The 13,836-nt window shown below is 35.0% G+C and overlaps 1 protein-coding gene across 13 annotated transcripts in view; it reads right to left on the reverse strand.

Moving 5' to 3' along the window:
• Positions 1 to 50: 50 nt before the first annotated feature.
• LOC106071145 (A-kinase anchor protein 13-like) overlaps positions 51 to 13,836 on the reverse strand; it is a 160,546-nt gene continuing 146,760 nt past the window's right edge. For 12 of the 13 annotated variants that reach the window (XM_056021542.1, XM_056021596.1, XM_056021591.1 and 9 more), the window contains 18 exons: positions 13,300 to 13,343; positions 12,948 to 13,042; positions 12,457 to 12,508; positions 11,076 to 11,128; positions 10,669 to 10,848; positions 10,383 to 10,508; positions 10,077 to 10,194; positions 9,808 to 9,962; positions 8,168 to 8,335; positions 7,782 to 8,079; positions 6,238 to 6,344; positions 6,052 to 6,121; positions 5,791 to 5,949; positions 5,264 to 5,397; positions 4,497 to 4,727; positions 3,787 to 4,056; positions 1,926 to 2,692; positions 51 to 1,783 (listed from right to left, as the gene is read on the reverse strand). In XM_056021542.1, the coding sequence (XP_055877517.1) occupies positions 1,940 to 2,692; positions 3,787 to 4,056; positions 4,497 to 4,727; positions 5,264 to 5,397; positions 5,791 to 5,949; positions 6,052 to 6,121; positions 6,238 to 6,344; positions 7,782 to 8,079; positions 8,168 to 8,335; positions 9,808 to 9,962; positions 10,077 to 10,194; positions 10,383 to 10,508; positions 10,669 to 10,848; positions 11,076 to 11,128; positions 12,457 to 12,508; positions 12,948 to 13,042; positions 13,300 to 13,343 (3,013 nt within the window). In that variant the 3' untranslated portion in view covers positions 51 to 1,783; positions 1,926 to 1,939. The remainder of the gene's footprint in view (positions 1,784 to 1,925; positions 2,693 to 3,786; positions 4,057 to 4,496; positions 4,728 to 5,263; positions 5,398 to 5,790; positions 5,950 to 6,051; positions 6,122 to 6,237; positions 6,345 to 7,781; positions 8,080 to 8,167; positions 8,336 to 9,807; positions 9,963 to 10,076; positions 10,195 to 10,382; positions 10,509 to 10,668; positions 10,849 to 11,075; positions 11,129 to 12,456; positions 12,509 to 12,947; positions 13,043 to 13,299; positions 13,344 to 13,836) is intronic. The other variant, XM_056021580.1, reaches the window with a different exon arrangement.

Genomic DNA, 13,836 nt, shown 5'->3' on the forward strand with positions numbered 1-13,836 from the left:
GAACAATTACAACCAAAAATATATTAAAAAAAAAACAAAACAAAAGCACGTAACTGTATGGAATTTATTGATTACATAATAAAGATCCAATTTCCATTGCACAACTAGGTCATGAAAATGAAGTAACACTGGCAGCAGCTACATTAACATGGAGGCAGTGGAGACAACAACATGGCCGCCAGGGGGGGGGGGAAGGCAATAACAACAGCTCTAAAGAAGGAATGTTCAATCACGGACCCACAAAATCTGAATGGACTTTTAACTTCAGTGAAACACAAGTCATCGCTGAAGAAAGGACTCTGCTTTCCACTTCAGTGAAACACGAGAAGTCACTGAAGGTCATGAACTAGATACTGCAGAACATTAAAACTTGGATATAAAACAATTGACAACGTCCAATCAGGGATTCTCAAGTTAAAAAAAAAAAAAGAATAACAACTGTTAGTATGCAAGTTTCTAGACTAAAACAGTGCTTCTCAACCTTTTCTCTTGGTTGATCTCTTAAAGAGTAGGCACTAAGCCAAGCTTGAGAACTGGGTGCAACTTTCCTCTATCAACCCTAAAAGTGGAATGGTGCAATGTGCTACGTTTTGAGTGGTATTAGCAGGTTCAATAATAAATACAACAGCCTTGACAAACGAGAAACTATACAGAGCACCAGGACAATGTAGGACATGTCACAGAGCACCAGGACAATGTAGGACATGTCACAGAGGACCATGACAATGTAGGACATGTCACAGGACAATGTAAAACAAGTCACATGCCTATAGAATAAAAACCCTGTACACAGCAATGTTGTCTCTAGTCATTGGTTCATGTGTAATTCATGTTCTTATGTCTTCCAATGATTTATACTAGAGGAGTCAGAAATAATGTGTTTAAAAAACTAATTAACAACATAGGTATCATTAGAGCATAGACGAGTGCACAAAATGTAATGATTCATTTAGATCTGATACAGGCAACTAGAATTGCTTATGAGCAGCAATGTATTATATAAAAATAAAGATATATATATTCCTTTTTTTTTCTTGCTAATTAAAACTAATTTTTTTAATTTTTAAAACAAATTATTAAGAAGGATGCTCATTCCAGAATAAAAAGCTATTTTTTAAAAATGCTTTCAAATTTAAACATGTCAAATAAATTTGTATTATTTTTCAGGACAGTCTACATTTAATCGATACTATATTAGTGACAGTCTTGTTCTGGAAAGGACAACCAAGTTTTACAACTATGTATGTACATATGTAGATTTGGTAGATCAACTGTCACCACAGGGTTACACATGGGGTTTCATCAGTACACCAGAAACAGTGCCAACCTCAGTACAAGACTTTGAAGTGTATAGGATCTAATGGAAAGGTTTTGGTTTGTGACTTGGATTCAACAAGTCCATTGAAGGCTATTAACTATTGACAGAATAACATTAACTGCTGTCTGTGTGTACGAATCTTTACAATAACTTACACACAAAACTACATGAGAAGATTTCACGCCCTTCAAAGACACTTCAGAAATGACAAATTATAATAAAACAGAGTTGGCAACACTTTTTGTTTTGAGATTGTATGTACACAAAGGCTTTCGTCAAATAAATATTTCCTTGCTTGACATCAAATGTTGACTTCTTGGATGATGATGATCGGTAAGGTCACTGACGCATATATGAAGCACAACCTTGGGTACCCGTCGAAGGCTACAAATGAACTGGACATTTAAGCAAACTTGATGCAGATCTGGTTCTTACCAGGTCCAGCAGTTTGAGAAGCCATCAGATCTGTGTAAATGTAAAGGAACTAGTTTGAAATATTTATGTACAATCTACACACAAAGTATTTTGTTGACTATAAAGTACTATTTCCACATTCCTTTTCGCCAGACAATCAACTTGTTGGTAAATAATCACAAACAAAATTTACCTCAGAGAGAAGAACTAGAAGTAGATGATGGCATCTTTGTCTTCTTCCGTTTCTGTTGCAGGAGTCTGATTGGTCAGGTTTGCATGTGGCTTTTGAGATGCTGCTCCAGGTTGAGGGGCTGGTGGTTTATGGGAAGCCTGGTTTACATTGCTAACAGATGGGCTTTTGCCTTTATGGTCGGCCATCTTCATAAATTTAGAAGTGATAGAGTCACCACTGTAGGGATTAGTTGAGGCAGACATGGACTGAACACGATTTAAAGAAGTCGAGCCAGCTCGACTGGTCAATGGCTGCTGACCAGAGTATGAAGCTGACAATGATATGGCACTCTGCGGACTGTTCGAGCCTGGATTATTAGCCAAACGTAATGGTAGATGTTGCACATTTCTGCCTCCGACCCTTTGTTCGTTTCTAGCACTTAATAGGTGCACAGGCAAAGTGGGTTGCTTGCTAGTCTGCACTGAGGTGTTAGGTTGATTGATACCACTGCTGACTGAATTTCTTGCTTGTCTGGACATGCCTGACAAACTTTTTGAGTCGCCAGAGGCTAATTGTTCCACTTCATTCACTGTGACCGTTCTGTAGAAGTCAGCCGAAGCTGATCGTGTATGACTTATGGGCCTCTGCTGCTGGCTGATTAATTTATCCATTTTGTCCAGGTCAATCTGTTCACCGGTCAATATACCTTGCTCTTTCATCAGGTCAATCTGACGCTGCAGAGCTTCTTTCTCTCGTTTAAATGCCTCTTTACGAAGATGCAAATCTGCCTGTAGAGAAAAAAAACCCCAACAGTGAATACAAATAACAAAAAGAGTGTTTTTTGAAGATACAACAGTATAAACTTTTCATACATAAATATCTATGAATCAATTGTTCATTTGTTCCAGCCATTTGACTCAGTTGTTCATATTGTGTGTGTTTATAACTGCTTTTGTCAAGCACATCTTTCATGCTTTAGCATGCTTGTGTCAAGAGTCCAATCTCTTTAGCATACAGGAAGGGGGGGGGTATCTAGGAGATGGTTCCATGATGGTTAGCAAGGCAATGTGTCCAAGGGTCCAATCTCTTTAGCATATAGGAGGGGGGGGGGGTATCTAGGAGATGGTTCCATGATGGTTAGCAAGGCAATGTGTCCAAGGGTCCAATCTCTTTAGCATACAGGAAGGGGGGGGGGGTATCTAGGAGATGGTTCCATGATGGTTAGCAAGGCAATGTGTCCAAGGGTCCAATCTCTTTAGCATATAGGAGGGGGGGGGGGTATCTAGGAGATGGTTCCATGATGGTTAGTAAGGCAATGTGTCCAAGGGTCCAATCTCTTTAGCATACAGGAAAGGGGGGGGGGGTATCTAGGAGATGGTTCCATGATGGTTAGTAAGGCAATGTGTCCAAGGGTCCAATCTCTTTAGCATATAGGAGGGGGGGGGGGTATCTAGGAGATGGTTCCATGATGGTTAGCAAGGCAATGTGTCCAAGGGTCCAATCTCTTTAGCATACAGGAAGGGGGGGGGGCTATCTAGGAGATGGTTCCATGATGTCTTTAGGTGGTTGCCAAGGCAACTCAGCTTGAGACAGGAATTACACTTTCATTCTTCTTGATAAGTAGAAATCTATTTGACGCTACTCATTCAGAACTCAAAAGAAGTAATGAATCCCAGAATTCTAAGAACAACAGATTTGAACACAACCATTAGATTGCCAATGGATGTTAACATTTTCAACATGGAGTCAAATTGTTTACTGTTTGAGTCATTGGAGTATCACTGATATACACCAGAAACTTTTGGCCTGTGGACTTGAAATTGCAAATCAACCTAAGCAATTTGTGCCCAAAACAAAACAAACAATAATCCCATATAATTACCTTTTCCTTCTCTATTTCTCTTCTTTCAATCTCTAATTTCTCTCTCTCTTTTTCCAATACAGTCTTATCAAACAGCTTGGTTCTTTCCCATTCTTGTCTTTCTCTGCTAATGTTTTCTTGAAGGTTCCTCAACTCTTCCAACTGGTCATGCTTGTAGACTGATCGCCTCCCCTGTTGCATATCTGCAGATAGTTTGGCTATTTCTTCCTTTGCCTCAGCCAACTCAGCACTTAGGCTTTCAACTTTCGTGCACTGTGTGGCTGTAAGGTTCTGGGGACGATGAACAACAAAAATAGTTTTAAAAAGTTAAAAGATACTGATATTTCTCTTAGGTCAAGGTCAAAGTGAGATTTGATTTGATTAATCACCAATGTTCTTTAATCAACAGAGTCATTAGTGTTAATTTAATAATGTCAAAGTTTGTCAAAACATCATAAATATTACATTAAAATATGAAAGGAGAGAGCATTCTATCAGTCAATGATAAAGAGATGATTGTGCTAAATTTCTTACTAATGGTTTAATTAATATAATATACTATTGCCACTTATATTTGTAATTTCATTTAATGAAGATTTTTAAATGCAATAATTTCACTGATGCCATTACAATTGCTCATTCTTAACATTTCAAGCTTTGAAGATATCTATGAAAGCATTCTATAACTTACCAAAGATGGAACCTATCCTTAAAAACATTCTATAACTTACCATCAACTTGTTGAGGTATTGAACTAAGTGAAAGATTGAGGTCATCTGCTCTTGGTTGCTAGGGGAAGGAATCAGTGAGGTAACAGAGGCGGCCGACAGTTCACCAAGTGATCCGCGGTCACTTGATCGATCCGACTGAGCTTGCTCTTCCCAAAGGTGCGCATTGCCTCCATGAAGGTAAGGTCCAGCATAGGGAGATGAATTTAATTTTAACTCTGTCATGCCCACATCCTAAAATAGATGAACATCTTCATAATATACCTCTTTTATTCATGAAGTAATAAGCTAAAAGGCATTTTTGAACAATGCAATTTATAGAATAACATAATTTATATGTATGTGTTTTTTTTTTTTGTGTGTAACTTCAGCAGTCCAAGGTTGGTTTAATTTTATTTACTCAATAACTTCCTTATATATTCTCAACTTAACTCTTTCTCTCCTAATCGACGATACCATCTTTGATTTGACCACATTAAATTAATTTACGGTTTTTATAAATATTAACTTGTATTATATAAAGAGCATGCATTTCCCTACAATTCTATAACAAATAAAATATTTTCTGATACAAATATTTATAGAATTTAAATCATAACAGGGAAGTGAACTGCAAATGAGAAAAATAAATATTTCCATCAGATCATGGAAAATAATTACAGAGAGAAAGAGTTAAAACCAAACTTTATACTGCTTACAGTTACACATTATAAGATAATTCTATAGCCAGTGACTGGTATTGTTACGTAGCATCTCAATGTCTACAGTACCTTGCCAGTGTGAGATGCCTCAGGTATGTCACTAAGACATGGTTCATCAGTCTGATCCAGACTCTGGATACTGCAGGATCCATCTTCTTCTCCTTCCAATCCATTGTTGATAAATCTTTGTTTCATTTCACTCACTAAACACAAGGAGGAACAACATGCACATCTATTATTCAAGAGTTTTAATGGATAGCAAGTAGCCAGAAAATACAATAAGCAGCAACTTAACATTATTAAAAGGCTCATAAATATAATATAATTTTATAATAAGTCAAAGGTAAAGCCATTGGTTGCTAAATGGGTTTCTAGTTAAGTGTTGAGGTTTTAAAAGTTGTTGTTTTTTAAACTTAGAAATGTTCTTAAGTCTTTACCAGCTTTTTTTTAGTGATCTCTGTTGGGAATAGCAAGGATAGTGTGTCATTGTGCTGGCCCTATAACACCCTAGTTAAGAGTTGGTCGCAAGTGAAATCTACTTCACCTATTGATGAAATGAAATGATCTGTTTTGTTACAAAGTATGGTTTGACTTACATTTTGGGGAATCATGGGAACTGTCAAAACCAGCAAAAGTTTCAGCACGTTTAGGTACAGGGGTGGCCACGAAGGTGTTACTGTGGTGCTCACCAACACTGCTGACACTGCGACTGAGCTGAGTACCAGAGCCTTGCAGTATGGTGGTCAGGTGGGAAGCTGGTACAACAAGAATCATTGGATTACACATTGGAAGACAAACATCCTAAGTCAACACTATGTCATATCAACAGCATCACAATTGGAACAAATGTCAATTACCTTCCTGCATTGCTGCATGAACAATCTCCATGGATTCTGTTCCTGATATCATTTCTTGAGAGTTTGGCCTCTGTTATCAAGAGGAAAAAAAAAAGGTCATGAAAGTAAATTTGACTACTTCATGATAACAATATACATTTGACGTTTGAACTAAACAGACAATGGATGGTTAAGAAAACAACTTACTGAGCCAGCATTATTTTTAGGAGCTGAAATCTCTCTCAGTTCTAAGATCAATTTATTTTTTTCATCACAGAATTCTTTGATAGCGTCATCCTTCTGATGAAGTTGTTCTAAAAAGTAGATTTAAGATGAAACAAAAGTTGAATGAAGAGTTCAAGTGAAACTTGACAAATGTAAGGTACTGGACAAGAAAACCTTTTCTTGGGTTAATTTAGATTCATATTAATAAGGGGAAAAAAAGCAGAAAAGTACAAACAAAATTTTCAATTATCACTTTGCTAAAGAGTTACACATTTCTAAGACAGACTTAAATATATCAGACAAATAGAATACAATGAATAACAATAGATACAATGAATATAAGCAAATGATAAAATAATTTGGTTACACACATCGCCATTTACATCTAAGGAAAGACCAGACTACATACAAGTTTTTGATTTTATAGCTCGATAAAGAGATTAAACCTCAAAATAAGGGAGAAACTTAACAGTTATTGGGCAATAAAAAAAAAATGGTGATTTGTTTTCCAAAAATGTATTAAATTTAAAATTCATCGAACTTGTGGTAGGGCTAGAGATAATGTCCACTGTGGTTTTTGTGAGGTCAAAGTAAACAACACTTTTGACAAATTTCAAGTGATGCAGAAACTTTTCTAAATCTCCAATAACTAGTGCAAATGAACATCACAATAATTAGGAGCACTTAATTGTGAGGACAAACACTTTCAGTGATGAACTGTTTGAAACCCAAATTACATAATTGTTTCACGATTGAACATTTAGAATTCTAGATGCAGTGCTCCAACTTGGCGTCTCATCTATGCAGTCAAATATTTAGATGTTGGTTTAGAATGATCTTCTTGTGATTTAATTAAGTACTACATTCGCAGGTTTCTAATAAAAATGGCTTATGGTCTTTTTCCTTTTTTTTTTTACCTTTTGTTAATATGGCCAGTGACTCAAAGTGTTGGAAATTAAAATGGCCCGCCGGCCTAATAAGGTTGAGCATCACTGGTGTACATGAATATTGTTACTGCATTATATTATTTAGAACAAATCTCTGGCACATGCATGGTCCAGTCCTTTCTTTGACTGAGTCCCTCCCTTCTCACTGGCACTGTCACTTCTATTAGTATTCAAAATGTGCAACTCATTGAAAAAAAGTTAATAGATGTGAACACATCTATTTTAGCTTGTTTCTCTTCTATTTATAGTCCAACTATACGCATTTCGATGATGCATCATCAGGATTAAAAAAAGAGTGCTAGGCCTTGAACAGCATGCCTTGTTCCAAAGGAAGAAAAAAAAATTTCATACAAGTCGACTTTGACCTTCTGCTGAACTTTGTTGTCTTGAGAAAATAAAACCGTGTCAGGAATGTAAAAAGAAACAAAAACAATGAAGCCTGCGCTATATAGCAATCTTGCCATAAGTATTTGAATAAATTTGTATAGATAAATATAATGATGAGCTAAAGGAAATATATTCCTGTTTGCAATCAGGTCTTTCCTCTATAAACACATTTAATGTAATAAAGTCACTAACCTAAAATAATTTTGATATGGTTTGCATGTTCATCACTCCTTTTCTTCTCTTCCTCCTGAGAAGTGACAGAAGCCGCTGGGTTGGTAGCTGGCCACAGCTCAGGCTCCACATCTGGTGGACACTGGCGTATGGCTTCCTGTAGAATCTTAATCCACTCCTCCCTCTGTGCTGTACTCTGGCAGACCAGCTCATACATCTCTGGTGTGGTTTTGTTCTGGCTGATCATGTAAATACCCAGACTGTCTTTAGCATCACGTTTCTCTCTGACCAGCAGACGGTACAACGGTATAACACACGACTGAAACACAAAACAAGAAGTTACATTTGTGTCACTTTGTAACAAAGTTACTTAAAGCATCATTTATCTGCTAGAATGAATCCCTGACCTTGTTGTCCAGCATCAAAAAGGTGTACTTCTGCTCATTCTTTTGTAGGAACACAATCAGGTCAGTTAATACCACAGCAAGAACATCATAAACACGACCTCTTGCACTTTTCCAGCCAATCTTCCCAGCATGCACTAATTCCCTATTATCGGCATTCAGATCTTGACGCTAAAAAAAAGAGGGTAAATTACAAAATATTGAGTTAGACACAAAGAACAAAGTTTAGACTGAAGAGAAGAATGTATTCAAACTCTACATTAGCATAGTAGATAGACAAGAACAAAGTTTAGACTGAAGAGAAGAATATATTCAAACTCTACATTAGCATAGTAGATAGACAAGTACAAAGTTTAGACTGGAGAGAAGAATGTATTCAAACTCTACATTAGCATAGTAGATAGACACAAAGAACAAAGTTTAGACTGGAGAGAAGAATATATTCAAACTCTACATCAGCATAGTAGATAGACACAAAGAACAAAGTTTAGACTGGAGAGAAGAATATATTCAAACTCTACATTAGCATAGTAGATAGACACAAAGAACAAAGTTTAGACTGGAGAGAAGAATATATTCAAACTCTACATTAGCATAGTAGATAGACAAGTACAAAGTTTAGACTGGAGAGAAGAATATATTCAAACTCTACATCAGCATAGTAGATAGACAAGAACAAAGTTTAGACTGGAGAGAAGAATATATTCAAACTCTACATCAGCATAGTAGATAGACAAGTACAAAGTTTAGACTGGAGAGAAGAATGTATTCAAACTCTACATCAGCATAGTAGATAGACAAGTACAAAGTTTAGACTGGAGAGAAGAATGTATTCAAACTCTACATTAGCATAGTACATAGACAAGTACAAAGTTTAGGCTGGAGAGAAGAATGTATTCAAACTCTACATTAGCATAGTACATAGACAAGAACAAAGTTTAGACTGGAGAGAAGAATGTATTCAAACTCTACATTAGCATAGTAGATAGACACAAAGAACAAAGTTTAGACTGGAGAGAAGAATGTATTCAAACTCTACATCAGCATAGTACATAGACAAGTACAAAGTTTAGACTGGAGAGAAGAATGTATTCAAACTCTACATTAGCATAGTAGATAGACAAGTACAAAGTTTAGACTGGAGAGAAGAATGTATTCAAACTCTACATTAGCATAGTACATAGACAAGAACAATGTTTAGACTAGAGAGAAGAATGTATTCAAACTCTACATTAGCATAGTAGATAGACAAGTACAAAGTTTAGACTGGAGAGAAGAATGTATTCAAACTCTACATTAGCATAGTACATAGACAAGAACAAAGTTTAGACTAGAGAGAAGAATGTATTCAAACTCTACATCAGCATAGTACATAGACAAGAACAAAGTTTAGACTAGAGAGAAGAATGTATTCAAACTCTACATTAGCATAGTACATAGACAAGTACAAAGTTTAGACTAGAGAGAAGAATGTATTCAAACTCTACATTAGCATAGTACATAGACAAGTACAAAGTTTAGACTAGAGAGAAGAATGTATTCAAACTCTACATTAGCATAGTACATAGACAAGAACAAAGTTTAGACTGGAGAGAAGAATGTATTCAAACTCTACATCAGCATAGTACAAAGTTTAGGCTGACCTTGAACTTTTTATTTTTATAAATCACGGCTCTGTTGTCCAGTTTACTCTGTATGTCCATCAGCTTTTCATAGGCTGCGACCTTTTTATCCACATGTTGGACAACTTCTTTACATAGCAGCAACGCTTGACTCAGATTTTCACGATCTTTTTTATCTACAGGGAAAAACAAAACAAAACAAAAACTATGTAAATATGCCAGAATCCATTGTAAATCAAATATTTTCCTATTTTTCTGATTTCTAGTTGAGGCTCTTTCAGGGCTTTTACCTTTAGTTCCTTTATGTACAGCTTCTATCAAAATTGGGTATTTGGACAGCCGGACAGTGACTCCAAGGATGAAATCTGAGATATCTCTCTTTTCACACACAGGCAAGTTGGTACATTTCTAGGGAAACACAAATTTGAATCAATAAATTTTTTATTTTTTTTTTAAAAAGGAAAAAAAAAACAACCAAACAAAATATGACAATAGCTGCTTCAGAACAAAAATTAGATAAAATAACATTTGACTAAAAAAATGTGAAGATGATTAAAATGAATGTATTTTGTAAATGTTTTTAAAAAGCAACTTACTCTGGCAAAGTTTTGAAACTTCCTGTCCATTTTTATAAACTCTTTATACAACTGCATAGCTTCTGTATGTTTAGAACAAAATACTCCATACACGGATTTCATCTTGTGAGCTGTGCTACTGCCAAACTGAAAAACAACAACAAATACTTTCATTCTCCATACAAAAGTTGTACACTGACAGTCATTGTTGCCACAAATACTTTCAATTCCCACACAAAAGTTGTACATAGCACAGTCATTGTTGCCACAAATATTAAAGCAGATGATATTTATTAAATGTCTTTACCTGATTGATCAACAGATCTCCAATGTCATCTATAGAACGATCTTCATTTTTGGTTTGTCGGAGAAGAAGTTCTTTAAGGAAATTGGAGTGGAGCTCCACAAGTTCATCTAGCTTAGGAAATAATCTGTCCACTTGATCTGGTGTGAAGTTCAGGTCATGTAACATGGACTGGGCGAAGATCTACAAAAAACATAAGAATTAACAAATGTAACTGATTTGCGATCATTTTCTTTTTTAAAAGATGCACACACACACACACACAGATATAATGAATGCACTGACTCATGTCATGGTATAATCCTATACTTTACAGACATTTCTTTTTAAAAAAAGCTGGATCAATTTTTTTAAAACTTAAGCTTTTAATAATTCATTAAGTCTTAAAGTGCATGAAATAATGAACTAACCTTTTGCATAATTTTTAACCTCTTCACATATTGTTTCTCTGTGTTTATTAATTCTGTAAAGGCAGAAATCAATCAGCAAATACAAAAACACATGGACACAAAGAACAAACACAATACAAGGTGTGTTCATACTGGGAAATATTTACACAAGCTCAGCTGAGATCAATACATTTTTCCTGTCTGAGTTAAATTGACTTTTTACTGTCTGAACTCTTCCTGAGCTTCAAATGGAACTCTGAGCTGGAAGCCAATTACTGCCATAAGGTTTTCTCTAGGCTCATAGAATAAGGTGATATCTGAGCTGCTCTTTAACATCATTTCCCTTGCCTTATCCAAATAATAATGTGCAACCATTGGGTCAAATGAGCACATTCTGAAAAGATGTTTCGTTTTCTTTGGCTAGATAGCCCATAACCAAGTGACAACACTTTCTGACCTAACAAAATACATCTCTAAACTAATACACTTGCTACAAAGAGTTACTTAGGTGTACCAACTATCTTCTTTACAGGGACAGGCTGATATTAATAGACACAACAGATTTGAAGATAACAGATGTATTTGTCATTAAACTCAACAAATCTGAGATACTTTTTCCACATGCAGCTTCACTATCACACTATCATGTTTAAAAAAAATGACAATTCACTAAAATATAATAACTCCACTTGGACATAAAACTACTATGGAATGAAACATTAATATACACTGCTGTGATATCAGCCAAATAAGTTCTAAAAAGCCAATCTTTAATTAGATATTCTTTACAAATGTGATCACTGTGAAACTGATCACATGACAGGCTACCCAGCTTTGTCAGACAGAATCTGTATATCTAGGTCACTAGAACGATTCTAAGTTTTTTTAACATTGTCTCAAAGAAAGTATTGAAAACATTAGGAGAACAGTTTGTAGTTTAGACTGAAGGTTTGAATAGCAATGCTTAGTAAATTCTAAATACTTGTTTTTATAACAGACTAGTATTCTCTTAGTGACCGTTGTGTTTTTTTTAGAATTTAATTTTCTTTGTAAGGATACAACGTTAAAATAAAAGATAAGTTTTTTTTTGTTTTTTTTTAAATTGTGAAATCTAACTATTCAATTGATAATACTTAAATAATTAATTCGATTAAAAGGAAAATTCAATTGGTTGCAACTGTTTTAAAACTAAAGACTTCACTACAATTAAACTTAGTAATGGATGCACAAAACTATCATTATATTCAGAGAGCATCCTTGAAAATGTCTTAAAATATTTATTTAAAAAAAAAAGTTAAATAAAAAAATTAGACATCTGTTTTGAAAACTCCTCATCAGCTTGAAATATTCTTCCTAGCAATTAGCTGACCCCTACATAAGACAAAGTCTACTCTATACATACCCCAAATTGTATCTTGTCTTTTAATATCTTTGGCCCCAAGTTTTTTTAACACCTGAAAGGAAAAGAAGAAAACTATGACAATTTGAATCCTGTCTATTCATGGACCATCATGTAGGGGATCTCATCATGAACAATCCTTCAGGACACACAGCGTCACTTTAACTCAAGTGGTTAGTGAGAAACTTTCACAGTACTTTCAACACATTTCTCAAGATAGACTTCAGCTATTTTTGGATACATTATTGAAAGAGAGATAATCTCAAGTAATGACTAAATAATGTCACTTAACAAAGGATGAGAAAAAGAAAATCTCGATTAAATCTTGACTAATTAACTGAACACAATTTTCCCAGATTGAATTACTTATGGTGGAATGTCACATGTGAATAGTTTTCAAGTTCCTCAATTTGTTCCTCTCTTACCCTTACCACCTCCTATACTGTGTAAAGGAATATTCTGACAATGTATTGACTGACATAGCTGGTTCTTACCTTCCTGTCAACAGTCACACTCCAGGCTTCACGTTCCTCAATGTTCAATTGTAACTCTGGTTCCTCATCTAACCAAGATGTTTCTGTTGGAACAACTGGAAGGCAAAATAAAATGTTTAGGTAGGAACAAGAAGACAAAATAAAATGTTTATAACTCTTGAAGCAAGCTGAACAATCAAGTGGGGGGGGGGGGGCTATTTCAAGACATTGCTATCTCTTAAGTGACTAGGAATTTTTAATTCAAGATTGGAATTGTGTATAATAATACTAACATAATGAAATATAATACTAAAAAGCATGATAATTTGAGTCCAGATATATTTATCAATAACAAATCAACAAAACAATTTACCTCCATCTAATGACTCCATTGATTCAGATATTGTATCTGTCATACTGAAAGATAATTATTTTCAAAATAGTTAATAAAAAAATAGATGTCACACATTTATTATACAGTTTAATTACAGATAAAACTCACTCTTTAGAGCATAAGTTTTCAAGCCTACATTGAGCCATTTGTTGAGCTCCATTACAAGAGCTACATCTTTAAACATTAGTCACCAAAGATGAACAACAAAATATTTAGGAAGTAAACAAAGTTTTATAACAACAAAGGTTACTGATAATTTGATTAGTTCTCAGTTGGTTTGTTCAATGTTTGTAATGTAGCTCTTGTATTGCAAGCTCCTAAAAAACTGAACAAAAGACTTTGATTTGTGATGTACAGTATAATAAAAACAGACAGTAGTTTTTTTTTTTTTTTTTCGTCCATTTGAAAGAGAAATATTGGCTCTTGAACAACACTTTACCCTGTCTCTGAACCTGTGTCGCTATCGTTACTTTCCACATCTATATTCTGCAAGTATCTGGCTTCCATCACTGCTTT

The sequence above is a fragment of the Biomphalaria glabrata genome, chromosome 1 (genome assembly GCF_947242115.1).
Source record: "Biomphalaria glabrata chromosome 1, xgBioGlab47.1, whole genome shotgun sequence".
Taxonomy (NCBI): domain Eukaryota; kingdom Metazoa; phylum Mollusca; class Gastropoda; family Planorbidae; genus Biomphalaria; species Biomphalaria glabrata.